Source organism: Felis catus, chromosome C2, assembly GCF_018350175.1.
Source record: "Felis catus isolate Fca126 chromosome C2, F.catus_Fca126_mat1.0, whole genome shotgun sequence".
NCBI lineage: Eukaryota > Metazoa > Chordata > Mammalia > Carnivora > Felidae > Felis > Felis catus.
The window spans coordinates 124,629,033-124,653,797 of NC_058376.1; the positions used below are offsets into that span (position 1 = coordinate 124,629,033).

Consider the following 24,765-nt stretch of genomic DNA (forward strand, 5'->3'; position numbering starts at 1 on the left):
CTTGGTTCTTCCTGATTCATGAAACCTGAGAACTGGGATATGGTGAGTCCTGTAGTTGAAAGCCAGGGTGAGGGGGGGACCAAAGTCAAGGACCGGGAGAGAAGGCTGGAGAGCTGGGAGAGGTGGGCACAGCAGAGAGGTGGGCACCGGGCAGCGACGAGACATTCCCAGAACTGGGCTGTAACAATGACATGACAGGTGAGGTCAGGGTCCCATAGGACCTGTGGGAAAGAACCCAGAGCAGACTTGCTCCAAAGCCTAGTAGTCCTAGACACTGGGGACCCCAGCTGCTGGCCCCTGAGGTCAGCTGTCTCCTGTGTCTTAGATTCTGGGAGAACCAGGTCAATGAGGTCCCTTGAAAGAGAGCAAGAAACAAGTCTGTAAGTAAGCAGAAGCCTCTGAGAATCCTGTGTGGCAACCAGAGAAGGCTTTTTGAGCAAGCCTGGGAAGAACAGTTGGCCCTCTGAAGGGCCTTGGGCAAGTTGCAAGCGGGACAGGCGAATACGTCTGTTGATCCTGATAATCCAGGCCACGTTCCCCTCTTCCCAGGATTTCAATGTCCATTCCCAGAGGTCCAGGGATCAGCTTGTGAGGTGGGAGAGGATTTTCCCACCCAATCAGACTAACAGAGAATCCAGGAGACAAAGGGGAGTTCAAGCCACTGCTAGCTGTGTGAATCTTGCTGTGCTTTATTTTTAGGGAGATAACAACAGTAGCTAGCACAGTACTGTTGTATTAAAACAGAGCGTATGAACGTGCTTGGCATGAAGTTTGCACATAGTAATTGCTCAGTAAAGATCATTACTGCCCTCATAATTATCCCCCTCCTCCTCCTCATCAAGCTGCCATGTTTTTGCTCTTTTTGAATTTGGAAGAAGAGCAAACCCCAGAATTCAGAGCCCTTGGAAGGCTTCCCAGGCTTAGCACTGCGCCCCCCAGGAGGGTATGGCCTCCAGGGAAGCAGGAGGTCAGGACTCTGGATGCCCAAGGAAAGTCCTGACCATCCCAGGGCTGCAATCCACCCCAGAGGAATCTAGCCTCAGAAGGGGTCAGAATTATACTCAAGCGTAAATATAACCAGCCTTTGATTAAAACTCCCAAAACATGGGGCAGGCATCTTTTTAAATGCCAGACTAATTAATATTTAAAAGGAATGTTTTAAGCCTTTCTTTTCTTTTAACATTTATTCAGTTTTGAGAGACAGACAGTGAGTGGGGGAGGGGCAGAGGGTGAGGGAGACACAGAATCCAAAGCAGGCTCCAGGCTCTGAGCTGTCAGCACAGAGTCTGATGCGGGGCTTGAACTCACAAACCATGAGATCATGACCTGAGCTGAAGTCAGCTGCTTAACCAATGGAGCCACCCAGGTGCCCTGACCTGCCTTTCTTTTCTTAATACAAGACTTAACTCAGTGGAGAAATGTAGCAATCTAGCATCTGTGCCTGAGGATGCCCTGGGTGGGCATGCCCTGAATTAGGTTGGGTTCAGGGGGCAGGTTGAGAGGCACAGCATCCCAGGGGAGCCCAGGAGATTCAGAACACAAGCTTTGCAAATTTGTGCTTATAAAGTAGTGCTGTGGCCATGCTCCCCTTTTCCCTGCTGCTGCTGCTGAAATAATAAATATTTTTATTGTGATAATAAACATTATCACAAAATCTTCCTAAAAATCACCCTTGGGAACTTTTTTTCCCCTCAGAAACGAATCTAATACCCAAAGTTACTTTAAGAAAAAGTTAGAGAAGTCAATACGGCTGTATAGAGAACTAATATTCATTAAGTCCCAATTATGCACCAGGCAATGATGTTGCTCTCTTACATATATTATGCCATGTTTTTCGGGATGTTTTCTGTGGAAATAGTCCAGAATGATGTGCTAACAGCAGTCCTTTGGGAAACCCTAAGGACAACCTATCCTACCAATACATTTCCAATATTATGTTTGTATATTGAAGATTCTCTTAAGTCCCACAGTAAAGAAACTGCTTACAGTTCTTTAACTCCGTATATCCCAAAATGCGGCATGTAGTCGAATGGGTGACGCATGAGATGATTTTTAGCAGGTGCATAAATGTAAGTTTTAACTTTTAGTGGTTATAGATATTTATTATATAACACAGCTAGCACTTCACACCTGTGACTGCACATATACTGTTCAGGACTTAGTCATACATTCATTTCACACACATTTACTGAGGACGTACGATGAGCCAAGCAGTCGTCTAGACACCGAGAATATAGCAGTAAATAAAGTCTCCGCTCTCAAAAATTTATATTTTATCGGGAAGCAATAAAAACTCAAGTAAATATAGGGAGCAAATATATGTTTACCAGTAAAAGGTAGAATAAAGAAAAAGAGTTAACAAGGAGACAGAATGACAGGGGTGGGGTGGCTGCTGGTACAGATGGTTTGGTCAGGGAAGACTTCTTAGGTAAACTTAACATTTGAGTGGAGACCTACACAAAGATGAGAATGTATTGCTGAAGGAAGAACATTCTAGACAGAATACCAAATGCAGAGTCCCAGAGGCGGGAATGTGCTTGGTTCCTGGGGAACGATTCAGTTTCAGGACTACAGCCAAAGCCCTGAAGGATGGTGGTTTTTAAAACTATGATATAATTCAAATACCATAATATTCGCCCTTTCTAAGAAAAAAATTTTTTAACGTTTATTCATTTTTGAGAGGCACAGAGTGAGTGGGGGAGGGGCAGAGAGAGGGAGACACAGAATCCCAAGCAGGCTCCAGGCGCCGAGCTGTCAGCACAGAGCCCGAGGCGGGGCTCGAACTCACCGACGGCAAGATCGTGACGTGAGCCGAAGTTGGACGCTTAACCGACTGAGCCACCCAGGTGCCCCTCGCCCTTCTTAAAGTACACATTTCAGTATACACACAAAGCTGTCACATTTTTTTTTTAAGTGGTGATTCAGGGGGTGCCTGGGTGGCTCAGTCAGTTAAGCATCCAACTCTTGGTTTGGCTCAGGTCATGATCTCATGGTTTGTGAGTTTGAGACCCACATCAGGCTCTGTGCTGACAGCATGGAGCCTGCTTGGGATCCTCCCTCTCCCTTTCTCTGCCCCTCCCCTGCTTGCACTTGCTTGCTCTCTCTCTCTCTCTCTCTCTCTCTCTCTAAATCAATAAATAAACTTTAAAAATTAAAAAAAATTTTTAAATGAAGTGATGATTTGGTTCTGGTTCCAGCCAAGATGGAGTAACAAGGACCAGATTTATCGTCTCACTTGAAACAACCAAAGACCAAACAACATAACAGACATTCATAGAACGTTCCACCCAACAACGGCAGAATACTCATTCTTTTCATGTGCACATGGAACATTTACCAGAGAGAACATACCCTGGGTCATAAAATAAGCCTCTGTAAGTGTTAAATAATTTAAATCATATATTTTATGTTCTCTGACACAGTGAAATTAAAATAGAAACCAGTAACAGAAGGATCTCTGGAAAATTCCTAAATACTTGAAAGCTAAATATTTCTAAATAACCAATGGGTCAAAGAAAATCTCAGAAGGGAAATAGGAAAGTATTCTGAACAGAATGAAAATGAAAACACAGTGTATTAGAATGTGTGGGATGCTGCTAACCAAGTGGTTTGGGGGAATTTATAGCACCAAATGAAGACCTTGGAAAAGAAGAAATGTTCAAATCAATCACATAAGCTTTCACTTAAAAAAATTAGAGAAAGAAGAACAAATTAAATCCAAAGTAGGCAGACAAAAGGAAATAATAAAGCTAAGAGTGGAAATCAATGGAACCAAATGGGAAAAGTCCATGGACTCAAGAGGTGGTTCTTTTGTGAAAATCAATGATATCGATAAATCTCTAGACTGTCTGTTTAGGGAAAAAGGAGAAGACACAAATTAAAAACATCAGGAATGAGAGGGGAAACATCACTCTGGATTCTACCGACATTAGCAGGAGAATAAGAGAATATCATGAACAACTTTATGCCAATAAATTTGGTAACTCTGATGAACTGAACAACTTTTTTAAAGACACCAACTACCAAAACGCACTGAAGAAACAAATAACCTGAATATCCCTATATTTACTAAAGGAATTGAATTTGTAGTTAAAAAATCTTCCAACAAAGAAAACTCCGGCCCCAGAGTGCCTCGTAGGTATATTCAACTAAATATTTAAGGAAGAAATAATACCAATTTTGTTCAAACCCCTCCGGAAAATTGAAGAAGAGAGCATATTTCTCAATGCATTCTATAAAGCTAGCATTACTAGGCATGACAAGAAAACCACAGGCCAGTATAGCTCTCAAGAACATACACACAAAAATTCTAAACAAAATTTTAGCAAGTCAAAGCCAACATTACATAAAAGAAGAAAGCATCATGACCAAGTGGGATTTATCCCAGGGAGACAATGTTGGTTTAACATTATAAAAATTAACATAATTTGCCAAAATGACACACTAAAAATGAAATACCGTATGAGTATCTAAGTAGACACAGAAAAGCATTTGACAAAAATCCAATATCCACACCTCATAAAAATTCTCAGGAAACTAGTAATAGGAAGTTCTTCAACCTGATAAAGGGAATCGATAAAAAACCTACAGCTAACATCCTATTTATTGCTGAAAGACTGAAACCTTTCTCCTTAAGATCAAGAACAGGACAAGTATGTTTTTAGTCAGTGAAATCAGGCAAGGAAAAGAAACAGAAGCCATCCAGTTTGCAAAGGCAGAAGTAAAACTATCTTTACTCGCAGACATGACCATCTCTGCAGAAAGCCCAAAGGAATCTACAAAAAAGCCACCAGAACTAATAAGTGAATTTAGCAAGGTTGCAGGTTACAGTTAATACACAAAATGCAACTGCATTACTACATATTACCAACAAACGAGTGACGACTGTAATAAAAAATATCATTTATAATACACATTGCAGATATAAATCTGACAAAATAGGTAAAAGACCTATGCAATCAATTCTGTAAAACAACTGATGAGAGAATTAAAGAACACCTAGGGGTGCCTGGATGGCTTGGTCAATTGAGCTTGAGTGTCTGACACTTGATTTCGGCTAAGGTCACCATCCCTGGGTCGTTGGATCGAGACCGAGTCAGGCTCCATACTGAGCCTGCTTGGGATTCTTTCTCTCTCCCCTTCTACCCCTCTCCCCTACTCACACTCGCACACTCTCTCTCTCTCTCTCTCTCTCTCTCATAAAAAATAAATAAAAAAAAATAAAGAAGACCTAAATAGATGGAGAAATACTGTATTCATGGGTTGAAAGGTTCAACATTATGAGGATGTCAATTCTTCTCAAATGTGCAGATCTTTAGATTCAACACAATCTCAATCAAAATCTAGAATTTTAGAATTTAACTGGTTCTTAAATTCATATGGAAATGCAAAGGACCTAGACTGGCCAAAGCAACTTTGAAAAAGAGCAAATTTGGGGACTTAACAATACATGATTTTAAGACTTGTTATCAGTCTACAGTTATCAAGACAGTGTGGTATTGGTGATAAGATAGATGGATAGGTCAAACAAACGGAATATATGGGCAACTAATTTTCATCAAAGGTACAAAGGCAATTCAGTGGTGAAAGAAGAACCTTTTCAACAAATAGCCCTGGAACACCTGCATCTCCATATACCAAAAAAACAAAAAAACAAACCCCCAACTCCCCCCGCCCTGAAAACAATTTTGCTCCATACCTCACACCATATACAAAAATTAAGTCAAGGTAGATCCTAATGCTAAACACAGAACCTAAAGCCATTAAACTGCTAGAAGAAAACGTAGGAAGAAAACCTTTGTGACCTTGGGTTAGGCAAATATTTTAGACACGACCAGAAGCACAATCCATAAAAGAACAAGCTGATAAACTGGACTTCATCAAAATTAGAAGCTCTAGTCTTTGAAAGACACTGTTTAGAGAATGAAAAGCATGTCACAGACTGGAAGAAAATACTTGCAAATCACATATCTGACAGTGCGTCCCAGTGGCTTTCAAAGCTCGCTTCCTACAATTACAGTCTATCCTTAATGGCTCTTTGTTTAAAAGGGAGACTCAGTACGAAGTCATAACCAGTAAGAATCTGGAGCAGCGGTTCTCTACTTTAGCATCACCTGAAGGGTTTGTTAAAACACAGATTGCTGGGCTCCACCCTCAGAATTTGAACCAGTAGAGCCTGAGGGTTTTCATTTCTGGGAAGCTCCCTGGTAATCTTAGGCTGCTGGCCTGGATACCACAATTTGAGAATTGCTAATCTAGACCAATTTAGACTACACTAGAAACAATGTCAAATGCAAGATTTCCCCCTCTCAAAGGGAAATAAACTATGCTCGCTAAAAAATAGTTTGTCTCTTCCCCATTTTTTTAGGAGCCAGAGACATTTGGAAATGTTAATCACAGCTTCAGATCAGCAAGAAATAACAAACATGACATCACTGGGTTGGCACGATGCTAGCCTCTTTGTTGAATACGCATTTTCGTTGCCACAAAGCTATTCAGAATTCACCCTGGAAGACATACACGGCCTGACACCGACCATCCCATAATGACAACGTAAAAGACACTATCCGCCCCAGGGAAGTTGGTCAACTTCCTCTGGCCCTCCGCGTCACGTGCCCCACCCCCATGCACGGCTACCATCCGTGTCTCACCGTCCAGGATGGCCCATTGATTGTCAATCTCCGTATGTTTCAGGTAGGAGTCTTCGATGGTCGGGTCGTAGTCAGGCACAAAGATCTTCTGGAAAAACTGGATGGTGAGGGCACTCTTGCCCACACCCCCATCTCCCACCACCACCAGCTTGTACGTGGGGAGGTTGTCACTGGGGACGGCACTGGTTGCCATGTTTCTGATAGGTCAGACCTGGGGAGGCAAGACATGTGTAATGAGGCAGGAGGCTTTTTCCTTTCTGACCTTGAGTGGAAAATATTCATGAGTTTTCCTCCCTCCTTATAGAGTAGTAAATACTCCCAATTATATGTTTATTCAATCATCTATTGAATATCAACTATGTGCCACACCTGGTCTTGCAGACGTAGCACTACTAGATGCCATGAGGTCTTTAACGAGTAAAGCCAAAAAAGCTGTGTTAAAGAAGCTTTTCCATCACTAAAGTCTGCCCTAGTCATGTACAGGTGAACATGTGCGTGCCAGTCTGAGCAGGGATGGCACAGAGGTTCACCTTTTACATCAACTCTAGTCACAGGACTGCTGTGCTTGAGGATTTGAGGCCCCCTAAACTACAGAAAGGACGGGCATAGCAGCCTAGTACCCTCCCACCCCCTACTCTTAGAATTTAGTGATCCTGGCTCCTTTCTCTCAGTCTCCTTGCCCATGGTCATGCAGAAAGTTGTGCTGGTGGGGCACCTGGGTGGTTCAGTTGATTGAGCATCTGAGTCTTGATTTTGGCTCAGGTCATGATCCCAGGGTCATGGGATTGAGCCCCGCACTGGGCTCCACACTGAGCATGAAGCCTGCTTGGGATTTTCTCTCTCCCTCCCTCTCTCAAAATAAAAACAAAACAAAAATCTCTCTCTCTCCCCCTCTGCCCCTCTTCCCGGCTTGTGTGCGCGCTCTCTCTCTCTCTCTCTCTCTCTCTCTCAAATAATAAAAAAAAAAAAAAGTTGTGCTAGAATCTTGTGGCATCTGGTCAACCTGTTTTAGTTGGGGGTGGGGGGGTGGAGAATGATGTCACGTCTAGCGAAGGCAGTGGTTCTCCAGCAGGGGCAGTTTTGTCCCTGGGGGACATCTGCAATGTCTGGAGATAATTCTGGCTTATTAGTGGGTGTTACTGGCATCTAGTGAGCGGAGGCTAAGGCTGCGGCTACACATCCTCCTACAACGCACAGGACAGCCCCCCCCCCCAATAAAGAATTATCTATCCTGCGATGTCAGTAGTGCTAAGGCCGAGAAACCTTGAGCTAAGGAGACCAGGCAGGAGCCAGAAATGTGGCGCCAGGATTCCAAAGAATAACTGAGCCTTAACAGATAAGGACTGACTGTGAAGAGGTGACGGCAGAGGAGTGAAGAGTCATCTTTGGAAACAGTGTCATAGAGAGACAAGGAGGAGAGGGAGGCAGGGAGCATGGAAGGAGCCCTCAGCCAAGGGTGGTTGCCAGAGACTTAAGCCGCTACCTGCGGACGCGCCAGGGGGCCAGGAAGAAGCAATACCACCTCCCGTTCTGGCAATCCTAGGCAGCATGGAGACAGACCTGGTGCCAGGGGAGCACAAGTTTGATCCTGCCTCAGTGTACCAGCAAAGCGACAATCTCTGTGCAACTGGGAGGCAGAAAGGCACGGTGGAACGTGTGACAGGGACACTGAAGGGTGAGGGGACAATGAACTGGGAGTCCCGTGTGCATTGCTGCTTGTTGGGAAGGCCGTGCAGAGCCACCATTTCCTTACCTATCAGATTAAAGGGCTGGATTTTTTATAGTTATTTGCAGCTCTAAAAGAGTCCTCAGTTCTAGATTTCAATACAAAAGGTGTTAGACACAAATGTAGGTTATGTGGCCACACTGATTCGCATGGGGCTACAGGAGAGAGTGATTGCATAACCTTGTGCAGTTACGGAAACTTGGTGTTGCCATTTAGGATTTCTCTGCAGTGACAGGAAGTACAGGCGCTTTTATACCCTGCGGGTGGCGTATACGTCTATCCTAACCGGACTGAGAACACACTCGCAACAATATATCAAAATGTAAAATGACATACCTTCTCTTGGACCTATATGATATATGAGAACTTATGCTAAGGAGATAATCAGATGAGTGAACGAAGATGTTAGGAAGAGGGGCAAACATGGAAATGACTTAAATGCTGCGGGGGGGGGGGGGGGAGTTAAAGAAAACGTTTATCTACACAATGCAATACTATGTAGCCATTAAAAAGGATGACGGTCACTAACCTAGAAAAAGTTTATATTAGGTATGAAAAAAAAAAAAAAAACCAAACAGCTGCGAAACAACACATACATATGATTGCACGTCCATGAAGTCACCCATCTATGAATCTGTATGTCTCGATGTGGTTCTAGGCAGAGAGAAGACTGGCACATTTGGAGGTACCTGCTCAATTTTCAACTGGCTACAACAAGCTAGTATTATATATGTATCCTGGGAAAGCTTAACAACATTAAAATATTCCCACCCGTAGGACTAAAAGGTACAGCACAGGGAATAGAGTAGATGGTATTGCAACAGTGTTGTGTGGGACCCATGGCAGCTACACCTGCGGTGATGACATAATGTACAGAGTTGGTGAATCACCATGTTGTACACCTGAAACCAATGTAACGTTGTGTGTCAACTATCCTCAAAGAAACAAAGTTTTTTTTTGTTGTTGTTAATTTTTTTTTTCAACGTTTAGTTATTTTTTGGGACAGAGAGAGACAGAGCATGAACGGGGGAGGGGCAGAGAGAGAGGGAGACACAGAATCGGAAACAGGCTCCAGGCTCTGAGCCATCAGCCCAGAGCCCGACGTGGGGCTCGAACTCACGGACCGCGAGATCGTGACCTGGCTGAAGTCGGACGCTTAACCGACTGCGCCACCCAGGCACCCCAGAAACAAAGTTTTTAAATGTTCCCACCAAATAAAAGGTTCAGGCTACCTGAAAATGTAGGACTCTGTGTCCTTCCAGGGGGGATTTAAGCTCCTTTGGTGCAGGATATCAGGTCCATTTGGTGCTGCACCTCCCTAAGCGGGATAAAGGTGGGGACACATCGAGGCCTTGGTGAACTGAGTTCCCCCACATGACGAGAGATGACGATCCAAGGGGCTGCAGGACAGTTGGAAGAAAACAGGGCTAGCTCTCTCTCTCCTTTGCCTCTCAGGTTTTGAGGAGTGAGATGTTGGTGTGGTCCCCTCACTGTCCTTCCTTACCTGTCATCTTGGCCGTGGGTGGACAGGGACACTGGGCCAGGGTGACCATATTTGCCTGTGAAAGAGGCTCTTTTTAAAGCTCCCTTCCATTCTCTGCTGGCAGCGACATGAATAAAAAGTACTCAGTGGGTGGAAAGGTATCAAGAAAGAAAATTCTCTCTTGACTTCTCAAAATAAGACAAGATAAGAAATACACTAGTAAGTATGATAGAGGACACGAACTGAATCTTTGAGGTGGTGCTCAGACCACCCACAGGAGAATCACCTGGGGACCTGCTCGCCAAGCAAGGCAGCTGGCAGGAAACGGTCAGATGAAGGGCTCCTTCCTTTCACAGAGTCCTGCACTCAGGGGTTGAGCTCCCAGGAGACCACAGGCAGCCAACTCGGGGTTCCCTCCCAACTAAGACTCAATGGAAGCAGGTCAGAATGCACAGTTAGCACAAAACTTGGACCGGATCCCTTGTGGTGAAAAACCCTTTAGCACTGCTCATAGCTGATGGGCCAAGTTCCGGCTCCTTCACTGACATTCGAGGCTGGCACTGGTTGCCACTGCTGACCTCTCCAGCAATAGCTATGCCACAACCTCTCATACTCTACTCTCTCTTTCTCTCAACCAGCTTTGTGCTCACCCAGTGTGCTCTGTGGTCACACGGAGTCCTCTGCAGATACCCAGGGCCCCCCTCGGGGAGCATACACCTCTTCACAGGTCAGGCCTGGGCCCAGGAATCCCCTCCTATGGGAGGCATCACCTTCTAGTCTGTGCCCCGTAATTCCTTGTGCAGAGGGCATGAACATGCTTGAAATCTATACTTAAATGTGCACAAAAGGCAGGGACTGCAACTTGTCCCTCTCTGTGTCACCAAAGCCTAGCAGAGCATCAACAAGGATGTAAGTCTAGCTGAAGGAATTAGAGGCTCAATGCCGGCATTTCCAAACAACTATCAGACCACCTACTGGCCACAGCATTGGCCTTGACCATGCACGAGGCTAAGGGGCAACTCTCCCAGCCAGGAGTTAGGACTGTCTCCCTCCTTCTACCAGGTCAGACCAATCACACAAAAAAGCCCTTCTGAAAGCAAGTTGGGCCCAGGAAGGAAAGAAGGTGTTGCAGGGGCATGACAGTGAGTCCAGAACTCCCCCTCCCCCAATTCTAAAGGCTCTTCTCCTGATGGGCATGTTTTTCCAGCCTTCAACCTCCCCCAAAATAATCCCTGACTAAATGATGTCCTTGTAAGTGCATGCACCACACTCCTACAAAATAAGCTGGACTCGAGTGGTGAAGAGAAAGACTTTTTTTCAAAAGTCACCACAAGCTATGATGAAAATTGGTTGCTGGTTAAGAAGCAAAATGCTTACATTCACAAGACCCCCCCACCCTCCTCTCCAGCCTGTCCGACTAGAAGATCAGAGCTCTTTCTAGATCTTTTTAGATTAGAGATCATTCTAGAATGTCAGTTCTTTACCTTTTGTAGATCATGGATGGCCCCTCTGAGGTGGGAAGGTAGTGTAAGATGGACCTAGGGTCTCTCTCTAAAGCTTCTCCACCAGTTTTCTATGCTGGATACTCTCCTACTGACCAGGTAAGGGACCTTGGGCAAGTTACTGTTCACAGCCTCAGTTTCCTATTTTGTAAGATGGGATGGGTTAGAAAATTACTTTGAAATCATCAGAAAATACTTTGCAAGATTGCTCTAAGCATGAAATTAAAATTATGAAATGTTCCCAGCTTAGAGAAGGTGCTTAAATGTTTCTTCTTGCACCTTGTTGACTTTGTTCCCAGGAGAGATTCCCTTAGTCTCTCTTCCCTCCCCCTCTCACTTTGTCCACTCAGAGGCTCCCCCATCAGAGCCCTGCTGCCATCTCAGCTCCGCCAGAGGCCTGTGTGGGATCGTCACCCATCATTTAGAACATTGTTTCCATGGGAAATGGCTCTGAGGTTCTAGGCAGCCCCCTCCACTCAGAAACCAACTTTTGGAACAGCAGCCACTTGGGCGGGCGTTGGCGGCTGAGCACTGGTTCCCATGGCAACCACTGCTCCTACAGCCCCTCCCAGTCCACGGGCAACCCAAACCTTCGCTCATACTGGAAACTTCTTCCTAAAAGACAGTAGTGCTGCCTGGACAATTTTAATAACACGTATACAAAAACTTCGGGCATCTCTAACCAGAGAAATAAGCTTTTTTTGGCTGCTGTCTTTGGCTCCCTTTCTCTCTCAGGGTTAGCACCATCTTGCAAGGTTTGAAGTTGTTTCCTGAATGGCAGATTCGTCTCCCCATGTAGCTCAGAAGCCCCACCGGGACAAGAGCCACATCTCCTTATTCCGTTGCCTTTTACAGGGCCAGGCAGGGCCCGAAACACAGGAGGCTCAAGGTCTATTCACTGACTGACTGCTGGATACTGCCCCAGTGAAGCCTTCTACCCACCCAGCTCTCCCTTAGGCCAAGAAGCAGGGGTGATGCTCCCAGGAGGTGGGGGGCTAGGTAGACAGATGACCCCACAATAACCTCTTCACCCAGCAAATTTCAAAGTGTGCTTGGAGGGTTCTAAGAACTCCTGAGGACAGTCTTGTACAAAGCCTCCCTTGGTTCTCAGGGGGACACTAGGGGCAGGGATGTCATTAATAGCCTATGACTACAGTCAGGTAACTTGAGTTCTTTTTTTATGTTTGCTTATTTATTACTTTTGAGAGAGAGAGAAAGAGAGAGCACAAGCAGGGGAGGAGCAGAGAGAGACACACAATAGGAAGCAAGCGCTAGGCTCTGAGCTGTTAGAACAGAGCTGGACACGGGGCTCAAACTCATGAACTGTGAGATCAGGACCTAAGCTGAAGTCAGACACTTAAATGGCCGACCGAGCCACCCAGGCATCCCCAGGCAGCTTGAGTTCTATTTGTGTCTCTGATATGGACTCCCTGTGTGACCTGGAACAAGTTTCTTAACTTCCAGGAGCCTGTCTGCCCACCTATAAAACAGGAGAACAGGACGCTCCTGTAAGGCCCCTGTGAAAAAGACCAAGGGCCCTCAGCAAGGGCATATTTGTACTGACAGGCGAAGTGGTTGGACCCCTGGTCTCCCTCCAACCTGGTAGACCCCAGTGGTTTGGACCACTTGCCTGCCGCATCCACAGCCCTAAGAGCGCCTGCACTGCACAGGGCCACTGGAGGACCCAATACAGTAGGCAATGTAAATGCCTGGGTAACAGAGGGCTCCAGCAGCCCCCAAAATGGCTGTGTCCAGTGGCTAGGATCCTTTACCAAGTCTGTTGCATTCTCCCGGATTGCCAGTTTCTAGGGCTTCTATGGGGCTTTTTTCCCAACAGAATAGCCCAACATATTCCCCGTTTTTTAAGTGGGCGCACAAAAAAGAGGTAGCCTGGGGGCGCCTGGGTGGCCCAGTCAGTTAGGCGTCCGACTCTCGATTCCAGCTCTGGTTATGATCCCACAGTTCATGAGTTCAAGCTCCACGTCAGCCTCTGCACTGACAGCTTAGAGCCTGCTTGGGACACTCTCTCTCTCTCCCTCTCGCTCTTTCTCCCCTCCCCCACTGATGCTCACTTGCCCTCTCTCTCTCAAAATAAATAAATTAAACAAACAAACAAACAAACAAACGAAAAGAAATAGCTTGCCTTGCAGACATTGTCAAGGGGTCCACAGGCTCCCTGGCCTCTCTGTGCACCCCATCCCCGTAGCCAGCACCACTTCCAAAGCAATGCCATACAGTCCTGGCCAGAACAACTGATGGTCAGGAGACACTCCATCGCAATTACACTCCCCACCATTCAGTGGGCAGCTGTGGTGGGCTGGCTGGACACCAAAGGTCATGCTGGGAACCGTCACACCACACTGCCTTCAATTCCTTGGGTGATTAGTTTTATAGCATCACAGCATTTCTTTGACTGTCATGGTGACTTCACTAACCCACAGGGCACTCTTCATCCTTGTCCGTAGCTTCCTTGGCTACACGACTAAAGGACCACAGATTCTTGGAGCTGGGGCAGTGGCCAACCCAGAGCCTCTGCAAAGATGCTGCTAACTTTATTGAAAGTTTAGTTTTCATTGCTTTTTGCCTCTCTACTTCTACACTAAACATTTTAAAGATCCCCCCCCCCCCCCGGAACCTTATCAGTTGAACTGCAAGTCGTCTGATAAATAAAGCTGGAAGAGGGGGAACACTTACTATTAATGGAGCTGCTGCGAGAGCGAATGGACTTTCCATCCCATTGAGCTGAATCAGCTCTGGGAAGCTAATCTCATCTCCATGATGTCTGGGTGTGCCCAGCTCAGGGGGATGAGGACACGCTGGGGGGAGTGATCCCACCCATGTGGAGGAAATGGCTCTGCATTCCAGGAGCTGCCCTTCCCTTCTGCACAATTCCCAGAAATGGGCAGCTTCCCCAGGGCTGCTGCCTTGCAGGCTGAGCATAAATGGTGTGCCGTCCCACCAGGGGTTTAGGCCATTGGTGTATCCCTTAGGACTTCACTCTCCTCTCCCTCAGACCTTGCTCCAGCCTGTTGTCTCACATGGCTGCTAATCCCAGCCCAGCCATGTCACTGCACCACTCACCCCTCCAGGAAGCCAGTGCATTCAGCTCACTCCAGTATTAAGACTTAACTACCCATCCAACCATGTGCATAATTTTGTGCGATAAAGGACCTTAAATACCACTGGCTTTTAGATGGTGAGTATGTGACACAGGGGCCATTCCTCCTGTCCCCAGAGCCACGCAGGCATCATAATTGACCACTGTCCTCTTCTGGCTCAGTCGTGAACCCTTTTTTTTTTTTTTTTTTTTTTTTTTTTTTGGGGACAGAGAGAGACAGAGCATGAATGGGGGAGGGGCAGAGAGAGAGGGAGACACAGAATCGGAAACAGGCTCCAGGCTCCCAGCCATCAGCCCAGAGCCCGACGCGGGGCTCGAACTCATGGAGCGCGAGATCGTGACCTGGCTGAAGTCAGACGCTCAACCGACTGCGCCACCCAGGCGCCCCAGTCGTGAACCCTTTTTGATGCAGCACCTTGGCAGCCAGAACCAGGTGACTGATCCAGAGAGGAAACTTGTTTGCCACCCCAGATCTAACCCACCACTCTTCCGATTCCCTCCAAAACATATCACGTACCGGCCGTCCTGTTCTGGGTAGGGGCGCGCAGGACCTTTAGGGGGAGCCTGCCCGGTTGTCTCTGGAAAATTCTATTACCCAAGTCTTGTGCTAATACATCAGCCCCTGCTTTTCTACCCCATCAAATCCAAACTCCTCTGCCGGGACCACACCCGAACTGCTGGCAGAGATGGTCAGATAGGGATCCAGAGATCCAGGCAAAGGCCAATGTTTGAAGTAAGCCAGGGGAAGGATGCAGTGCCCTTGGCCTTACTCATGACCCCCAAGTCCCATATGCTTCCTTGTATTACTGCTCATACTTGGGTCTTACCCACTAGCCCGAGAGTGACTCCTGACAAGGCCTGGAGCTGAGCCACTTATGACACAGCAGTGTAAGTCCCAGAGTAGGTGTGTAGAAATACCTACTGTAATAATTACAAGAGTGGTCAATGCTAAAAACAACTAATGGTTAATTAATTAATTAATTAATTAATTAATTAATGTAAGTGATGTGTCTGATGCTGTTGGAAGATTTTACCACGTTAGCCCATTTAATTCTCACAACAGCCCTATACGGAATGACTCTGATTATCCCATTTTATAGTTGAAGAAACTGAAGTACAACAAAGTAAAATAACTTTTCTGAGGTCATCCAGCTAGAAAGGGGCAGTGCTAGGCTCTGAAACCACACAGTATGGCTCCAGAGCCCGTGGCCAGTCCATCATCCTAGGCATTTGTTCATGGCTGGCGAAATGGTGAGTGGGTACAGGGTCAGGCCAGGCCAGAGGCAGCAGATCCAGGAGTGTGGAAAGAGGTCAGCAGTGAGCCGGGAGAGTGATGTCTGAGTCAGAGAGGCCTCCAAGGCCACGTCCCTGCTCCTGTGGGGGAGGCGGCTGAGCAGGTCAGGGCCCAAGAGGCACCCAGGGCAGATACTAGTCACTAGGAACAGGCACACCCCCACTCCCAACTGGGACAAAGTGTGCCAAACAGTGTCCGGCCACATGCTCCTTTCCTCAGGACCAGGGAGGAGGCTGGGGGATCAGGCAGCTAACCCTGTGAGAGCACCAGGTAGCTTTGAGACCCATTTTCCAGCACCTCTTTCTGGGCCCCTCTCCACTGTGCTTGTCGCTGCCCTGGGCCCAGCCTGTCTCCTCATGCTCCTGGACACCAGCTGGTCCCTACCCAGCTTGGGGCCGGCCCCTCCCCTGGAGCCCCTCATCACAGAGCCTGAGCCACTGACTCAGGCAGCCTGCAACTTTAAGCAAGTTACTTATCTTCTGCACCTTGGTTTCCTCTTCTGTAGAGGTGGTCACAACAGGCTGGCCCACCGCAAGCGCTCAGTAAACATCAAGTTGTTACCATCAGCAACATTCTTCAAAACCCATCTCAAGCCCTTCCTCCTGCAGGAAGCCCTCCTGCCTCCCTCCAGAGTCCTGCCGGAGCTCATGCCCTGCGAACTGGCTGGTTCCACAGTTGACAACTCAACAGAACTCAGCCTTCACCACTCCTTCTGGGGTGTGTTCTCACGCTGGCTGTGTATGGGCCTCAGCCCCCCTCCCCATTCTGCCCTGGGGGGGCATCTTGTCTGTCCACAACTCTTTCTGCTGTCCCTAGGGAGGCTGACCAACAAGAAAAGCCAGGAGAGACTGGGTAGCCTGCAGGGCAGAAACTCTGAATATTCCAGAAGCTCTGAGGAGAGGGAAGCAGATGGGGAAGGGATACAGGGTCCGGTGGGAAGAGGAAGGTCATGCAGGCCGGCCAGCCGGCACAATGAGGCAGGACCATGCAGGGTGGCATTCGGTCTCCCCATTTTACCAGTGGGGAGACAGAGTCAGGAATGTTAGGGCATTTGCCCAGGGGAACAGCGTAGTAACGGGGAAAGCTGGGACCTGGCAACTAAAAACTAAAGCTCTGCCTCGCTCAGCACCCAGCTAGACCAGGGCACCTGGTAGGTCTGAGGCTCTGGGAACAGAGGGGTTAGTGAGGGCCCCAGTGTCTTAAGGTCCACATAGACCTTCAAAACAACATGCCCCTCCCCCCCCCCCCCCCCCCCCCGCATCTCTGGCTCACAGCGTATTGACACCGGGCCTCTCAACCTCCAAGCTCCCACCCCGGCACCCTCCACCATGTCCCCATGTCCTACGACCACAGGGAGGGTGGCAGTGAACTCCAGGGGTGCGGGCAGGGCTGCCACCTGGGTCACAGCTTCCTTCAGGGCAGCTAGGGCAGAGAGGAGGAAGTGGCTTTACGATTGAATTCTTACTCTCAGCCCCAGGGGCCTATTAATATGTACCTAGTGCTGGGGCTGGGGCTGGGGCAGTCTCTCCTCAGCCGAGGAGAACTTCGCAGCCTCACACGGGAGCCTGCATGCCCACTGGGAAAGTCATTCTGGCAGACACCCCACCAGCGAGGGGTGGCTTCTGCGCACTCTGGGAGTCCCCAAAGTGAGGACCCTCAGACCCCGGCGGGCCGCCACCGTCCTATTCTCTCCTCATTCTGCCGCAGCAGCCTCCTCACAGCTCCTCAGGGGGCTGCTCAGGCTCAACCCTTCTCTGAATGGACTCAGCCAGGGGTGCCTGGGTGGCTCAGTGGGTTAAGCATCCAACTTCACTCAGGTCACGATCTCACACTCTGTGAGTTCAAGCCCCACATTGGGCTTTGTGCTGACAGCTCAGAGCCTGGAGCCTGCTTCAGATTCTGTGTCTCCCTCTCTCTGCCCCTTCCCTGCTCACATTCTATCTCTCTCTCTCTCTCTCTCTCTCTCTCTCTCTCTCTCTCTCTCTCTCTCAAAAATAAACATTAAATTTTTTTTTTATTTAAACATTAAATTTTTTAAAAAGCCAACAACCACCCCCCCTTGAGACCCCTTGTCTCTCCTTCCTGCCCTCTTCCTCCCCTAGCAGCTCAAACACCTCTCCTCCCTCAGATCCAAGGCCAAGGCCTAGCAAGTCTGCCACTCATGGCAGGTGCACCTCAGGGGCTCAGCTCTGCCCCCCTTATCCTCCCACTCCTCCAGCACTATCGGTCCTCAAACAGCCCTGGAGCATACTGCTCCTCCCCGAAAAACCGCCCACGGGTGTCGGAAGCTCTCCCACTGACAAGAGCATTCCAGGCCCTCCTTGAACAGCCCCCAGCACCACTGGCCTCCTCATGCAGCCTCTCTGATGATTCCTAGTGTGGCATCCTTGAGGACAGGGACTCCGGCCCCTGGCAGAGCACCTCGGAGTCTGCCAATGAAAGTTCTCTGCCTGCCCTGTCTTTTCACCTTCCCTCCGCCTGCGAAAACATTCCCTCTCTACGGAGAAGCCCCCCTGTTTTCCCCAGCATCCTGAAGTGATCCCTTCCTCCCCAGCCCTCTCCTGCCTTCCAGGCCTCCATCCATGCAGCCACCGCGCTTGTGTCTGGGGAGTGCTGGCCAGGTGGCAGGTGGCAGGGTGCTCTGCAGCCATTATGCCATTTGACTCCTCACAGCCAAGAAGGTGCCGTTTAGCACCTGTTAGTGATCAACCCTGAGGTCACAGAGGTTCTGTGGCTTGTCTGTCTGTGAGTCTGACCACAAAGCTCCCAGCTCGGCCACAGGGCCGTTCTACCTCTTCTGGGGAACAAGCCCCCCCTCCTTCTCCCTTCAAATCTGGGAGCCGGGGAGCTGTTTCCCTGTCAGATTCCCCCACTAGGGTAGGGTTGGGGTCTGAGGGCCGGACCTCATCTTCGTTACCTCTCTAGAGCCTGGGCACAGCTTTCTGCACAGACACTGCAGGGGTCTGCTGTCGGCATTTCCACAATGCAGGGTTGACACTGGGAGAAGCCGGAACTCTGGCTCGGGTAGAGGGTAGGGCAGAGGTGGTGTGGGCGCTATGCCCGATGGGCCAGCTGGGTCCCAGAGTAGTGAATGGTGGCTCTCATAAGGGACATATCACGTGAGGAGTTCCACTGGACACACATGGGCACCGGCCCATCAGGAGAAGTAGGTGACAGTGAGGGAGTCCTTACTTGCCACTCACACTTCCAAAACACCGAGCCCCCTGCAGCTCCCAGGTCTCAGCTCCCTGACCACTCCACCTGCTGGTCTGGGGATGCCACACCCTGTCCCTGGAGCCTGCTGGTGACAGCAAGGCAAATCTCCTGGTACTGTCCTTCCCCTGAGTAGTGTGTGTGTGTGTGTGTGTGTGTGTGTGTGTGTGTGTGTGTGTGTAGAGCACAGCTTCACAGACTCCTTCAGAACTGTGTCAGCCCAGAGCTGCCTGTCTCATGGAACCGTGGCCTCACACTAGCACACTAGTAAGTAAGTGGCCCAGCAGAAGGGCAAGGGTGGTGCCAGACAGCACAGGGAAGGCCTCGAGGCCAGGGACAGTCATTGCTCTGTGTCAGCAGCCCCCCTGCCAGGAGATGGACACTTTTGCCAGGCCTGACTATGGCTGAACTTCAGCCCTCCAATCCTGGCTGACCCACTATCTGAACTGCTTTCCCTTGCAGTAGCAGAGAGAGGCATGTGGGAGACAACTGAACATCCCAGCCTCATGTGTTCGCAGAGGCCAGGTCGATAAATGAGAGAGGCAGGTGAGTGCAGGCAGCAGGGAGCAGTGGAGCCTGCAGCAAATAGGAGACTGCTGTTATCCTCCATCGACTGCTCCAACATGAACCTATCTGTAAAGGGGTTGCCAGATAGCCTAAATTGTTTAAGAGTAGCCAGGAATCTGAATTTTACATGAGACTGAGTTTTTGACGTTAGCTATCTGTTAAAAAGTTTTATACATTGTATAAGGCAAACGAATCACCCTTGGGTGGCTCCGGCCCACAGGGGCACCTGCCCCCAGCCCTGGCCACCTCAAGCATGCCTCAGCATGCCCACATTGAGTGGGAGCCGACAACTCTCTGCACTGTCCTGGCCTGGCTTCGGCCACAAAGAGGCATGATAAAAAAGGACATGGAAATGACGCTGAGGAGTAACAGCAGCAGGGGTTACTCAGCCTAGAGACTTTGCAGGGGCACAGTCATTAGGGGGAGGGCACACAGCCCACCCGAGGAGTGTTCAGAACCCAGGGAGGTAAAGGGCAGAAAGACATATTCAGAAACGACCGTTGCTTTGATTTGTTTCTATCATTTATATTCACGATGTCAAGCACCATTCATGAAAAATGCTAAAATTTTTATGTTGAAGCTAAAATGAGAAAGAAACATGGTCCAGGCTCTTGCCTGAGGTGGGAAGAAGCAACCCAATCTCCATTTTAAAAGAGTAACCAGACTGTAGAGATCTGGGCTGGAGCAAAATAAAAGGGAAACTTCCTGAAAACGAGGTGGGCATGACAATGAGCAGCTGGGGAGGTTGTGGGGGTTTCCTTGCAAAGGCCTATGAAACGAGGAAGGAATAGGACCCAGTAGCCTGACTCTGGAGGGGTGCACCAGGGCTGGAAGTGGGGTGGTAACTTTTCAGGGACCCTCTCAAAGTCCCGATTTTAAGCCCACCCCGCTGGAAAGGCAGGAGGCAACTTTTCACATCTCACTCTCCAAGTGCAAAACATTGGAGCATTTCTCCCACCTATTTCTCCCTCCCATTCCTCACCAGCCTAGCCAGGCCAGACAGCTGTGCCTGGGTGGGGGAGGGGGCAGTGGGCACTGCTGGCAGACCGGCTCCATTCCCAAGGGGTGCGACCCACCCAGGAGCCACCACCGGCCTCCCACCTGTTTTTTCCACGTACAGCACTTTTATCAAAAGTCCTGCATCAAAGCATTTGCCCCTCTGCTAGGTATGTGGCCCTAGGCCACTGCTCAATCTGTTTGTGCCTCAGTTTCCTCACTTGACAGAGAGATGCCAGCCCCTGAGATGGACTGAGGTATTACTACTCCTGCTGCTTGGCCATCCCAGGATTTAACAAGGAAGCACATTTTATTTCTGATGATGGAGGAATGACCAGCATCCACAACCCATGCTGACTTGTTTCAGGGATGCAGAGAAAGAGGGAAGCTTCAGAGCTATGCCCCGCCCTACAGCCCATCTCAGGGGACCGTCAGGGGACCTTCCCTGGGGCATAACGGCCGAAGACAGAGCAGAGGTTAGGAGCATGGAAATAGGTCCGACACGTCCAGTGCTGAATCCTGGATGTGTCACGTACTGGCCGTGTAACCTTGCAAAACATTATAAACCCCTCTATGCAAAACTATTGTTGGTAGTAGCAGCAACCAGCTGCAGGTGCAATCAGGCTGAGTCCCGTGGCCAGGATGGAGCATTATAATGCCTGTTTATTAAGTCCTGACAACATCCTCAGCACTCTACATCTACTCCCCTGAGCACGCCCTACCACACCCCAGACTAGGTGAGATATTACTGTTATGCTCTTCCGGACACTCAGCTGTCCTTGACAGTCCTTTGCATTCCTTACTTATGTAATGTGTCAGTTCCATGAGCACAGGGCCTGTCCTCTGTTCTATTCTCCACTGTCCCTCGGGTGCCCAGCACATGCCTGATACAGAGTAGGTGCTCACTAAATATCTGTTGATTTACATCAGCTCTAATCCTCATGGCGATTCTGCAAGATGCTGTAACAGGAAGGAAAAAAAATTCACACTTGGGTTCGCTCTGGTCACTGGGAAAGAAGCCCTAATTTAAGAATTTGAGGTGTCTCATACTGAAGGTGCTAGCTTACACCTAGCTAATGGTGTAAGGCTAGGGTGCAGAACTCTGGCTTAGACAGGCTCTTTGGTGGCTCTTTTCTGAGGCCAAAGTGTAGGCTCGCAGCCTAGTCCAGGACAGATGTCATTACTGCTTTGCAACCAAAATTAATGGAAATTTGGAGTTCTCGGAAGTTCTGGGGAAAGTGTCCAGGAAAATCGGTCCCTGGAAAATGGCAGTAAACTAGGCTTGAGGAGACAGGCAGGCAGGGAGAAATCCTTTAAGGGTGAGCAGGCAAGAGGAGGATGTCTACTTCTCAGTTTTAACTCCTGCCCTGCTCTGAACAATGGGTAACCCCCTTTCTTCTGAGCCCTTGGCGAAAGCCTGTTACACACACTGGCTGTGGCTTAGTGGGGCTTAGGGAATGAGGAAGCCAAGCTGACTGTATACATGCGTGGGGCAAAGTGGGGCAGATGACCAGGGAGGCCAGATGGCCAGCGGACACGGTCCCCACTCTGAAATCCTCAGAAATACTGCAGATAGGGAGAGTTTTCATCAACACCTGGGTAATTTTTAAAGAAAAATAAATGATACACTCAGAGAATTTCTACAAGGAGAAAATCCTTTGGGGAGAATGAAGAAATACTGGGGAGAGCACCTCCCCATTTCCACATATGTGGGATGAAGGCCTGATCCAGCATAGCTAGATCAGGAAGAACGGGATGGGGTGGCTGGGACATCTTCACTGTTACCTGTTAGAGACCAGGCAAGAGAGGCTCACACTGATGGGGTGGGGGGGGAACCACCCTAGGTCACATGACGATAGGTAGTGGGGCAGAAATTGGAGCCAGGGCCCTCTGGCCCTGCAGTCCCTGTCCCTTCCTGCTCTCCTGTGGGTCTTCTGAGGTGGGAAAGGAGACTGAGACTATCTGTGGCCCCTCTGGCTGCCAATTCTGCAGCCCTGCTGGTGGTCCCAGACCCTTGCCAGAGACCCTGCCTGGGGCTCTCTCCTTCCACACAAAGAGGCTCTCCCAGCCCTCCACCCTGTCTTTCCTATTCACTCACACCAACCCTAAATAGAAAAAAGTCCCTGTTAAATGCTTTATTAGAATGGTTATTTTGTTGGACTGCCAAGTGACCTACTCCTGCTCCCCCTTTCCATCCCTCCAGCCATCCCCAGTTTGAGTCCAGAAGTAAAACAAAGGCTTTGTTTCTTTATTTTGATTTCCTCTGTAAAATCTCAAACATGCAGGAAACACCCACCCAGTCCCAGATAAGTGGACTCAGGCCGCTGTCCACTGCGGGCGGGCGGGGTCGGGGGTCAGTGAATGGGGGTGGACGGGAAGGTTCTGATGCCAGCTGACCTTAGCTCCCTGGGAGGCCAGAGGGCACCTGGGGCCTGGCTTCCTGGAGAAGGGCTGGGTGTGAGGAGCACCAGGCCTTCCCAGCTCCTCTGCCCAAAGAACCTCAACCTGAGGAATGTGGGTGTGGAGGGATGGCTGAGAAGACAGATCTCATACAGTTATTTTTTCATATGTGCCCCCAAGGCTTTGGGACAGTGGCTCCACCCTTTTCCATCATCTCTAGTTACAATAAAGCCAGCATTGAAAGAAGAACACGATAGAGGCTATTTTGGGCAGCTGAGCCGACTTGTGAGAGAACGGTCCTTGCCAAGAAAGATGGGCTCGCCTCTATCTCCTCCGTGGGCCCTACATTTCCAGCAGAATTCAGATAGAAAGGGGTGAATGTGTGGGTTATCTAAGAAGGGGAATTTTCAAGAAGGTATGATGCAATTTTGTAAAGGATAAAAAAAGAAACCTAAATGGAATTAAAATTAATTTTGCTTTTGAAATGAATACATAATGCTTTGGGGAGGCAAGAACTTTTCCCTTGACCTCCTGAGAATGATTAGTTCCAATGGGGTGGGTGGGCCTCCCCCAACTCCACCCACCAACCCTCTGGCAACCTCCACACAGCTCCACATGCCCACAGACATTTTCACTGTTTGGGGACTTGGGTACAGTGTGGGTATTTGGTATAGCAGGGCCAGCCTATACCAAATATATATAGCAGATACTTAAGAAACCAGAACTTCTCTTTTGAAAGTGGGTTGCATTTCAAATAAAAAGGTGGTTTTTTTTTTTTTTTTCAGGAGTGGGGGGTTGGGGGAGAGGTGATAGGACTTCAGGGAAGGTACTCTATTCTGTTTCATTGACCTGTCTACTCCTGTTCCAGGGCCATACCACTTTACCCTAGTTTTGTAGTATTTTAGTATCTGGTAGACCAGCCCCTTCTCCTTTCTCATTAAGGGTCTGTGAGCAAGGGAGTAAAATGCTCAGATTTGATTTTGATATTTCATTTTGCATTTTAAGATGGGTTTATGGGAGGGGCGCCTGGGTGGCTCAGTCGGTTGAGCGTCCGACTTCGGCTCAGGTCATGATCTCACAGCTGGTGAGTTCGAGCCCCGTGTCAGGCTCTGTGCTGACAGCTCAGAGCCTGGAGCCTGCTTTGGATTCTATCTCCCTCTCTCTCTGCCCCTAACCCACTCGTATTCTGTCTCTCTCAAAGATAAATAAACATTAAAAAAAAAAAATTTAAGATGGATTTACAGGGGGCAAAATTAGAACAGAGAAACAGAATGATATTGCAGTAATTTAAGTGAGTGATGTGAAGGCCGGAGCCAGAGTAGAGATGTTCAGAAATAAGGGAAAGAATTAATTAGACATAATCCAAGTCATCCGATTAAAAAAAAAGAGAGAGAGGCATGGGCCTATGAACATAACATGTATGTGTACTTCTGTATAACCAAATAGGAACTGGTTTTAGACCATGTTTAACTGCCTTCACTGGTGCAGTCCCCGGCTGCCTTCATCAGAAGACAAACCCCAAGGAGCAGGTCCCTCTGAGGTCCTGGAGCTCCCGGCTGGCTCCTGTGGCATCTCCCTCAAAGTGAGGGAAAGCAATGCAGGCAGTGTTGTTCTTTACTGGCCACTCAGGGACAGAGAACATTTCAATCCATTCTACCACTTAATAAAGAGGATTTGGGGGCCACCTCAGGTCCCCATGTTCTCTCATGAAACTAGTTCAAATCTTCATCTCCCATCATGACTCCTTGCAAATGGGATCCACCTGGGTGTGGAAGGTTTTTCTGGAAGTTTTTGAATCTCTTCTGCAAAGCTTTCC

The 24,765-nt window shown here is 48.7% G+C and overlaps 1 protein-coding gene across 7 annotated transcripts in view; it reads right to left on the reverse strand.

Moving 5' to 3' along the window:
* Positions 1 to 24,765, reverse strand: part of MRAS (muscle RAS oncogene homolog) — a 55,120-nt gene that overhangs the window by 24,008 nt on the left and 6,347 nt on the right. For 3 of the 7 annotated variants that reach the window (XM_023260531.2, XM_045037547.1, XM_019810658.3), the window contains exon 2: positions 6,651 to 6,861. In XM_023260531.2, coding sequence (XP_023116299.1) covers positions 6,651 to 6,843 — 193 coding nt within the window. In that variant the 5' untranslated portion in view covers positions 6,844 to 6,861. Of the gene's footprint in view, positions 1 to 6,650; positions 6,862 to 9,608; positions 9,753 to 24,765 lie in introns of those variants that run through there. The other 4 variants (XM_006936376.4, XM_045037548.1, XM_019810659.3 and 1 more) reach the window with 3 other exon arrangements.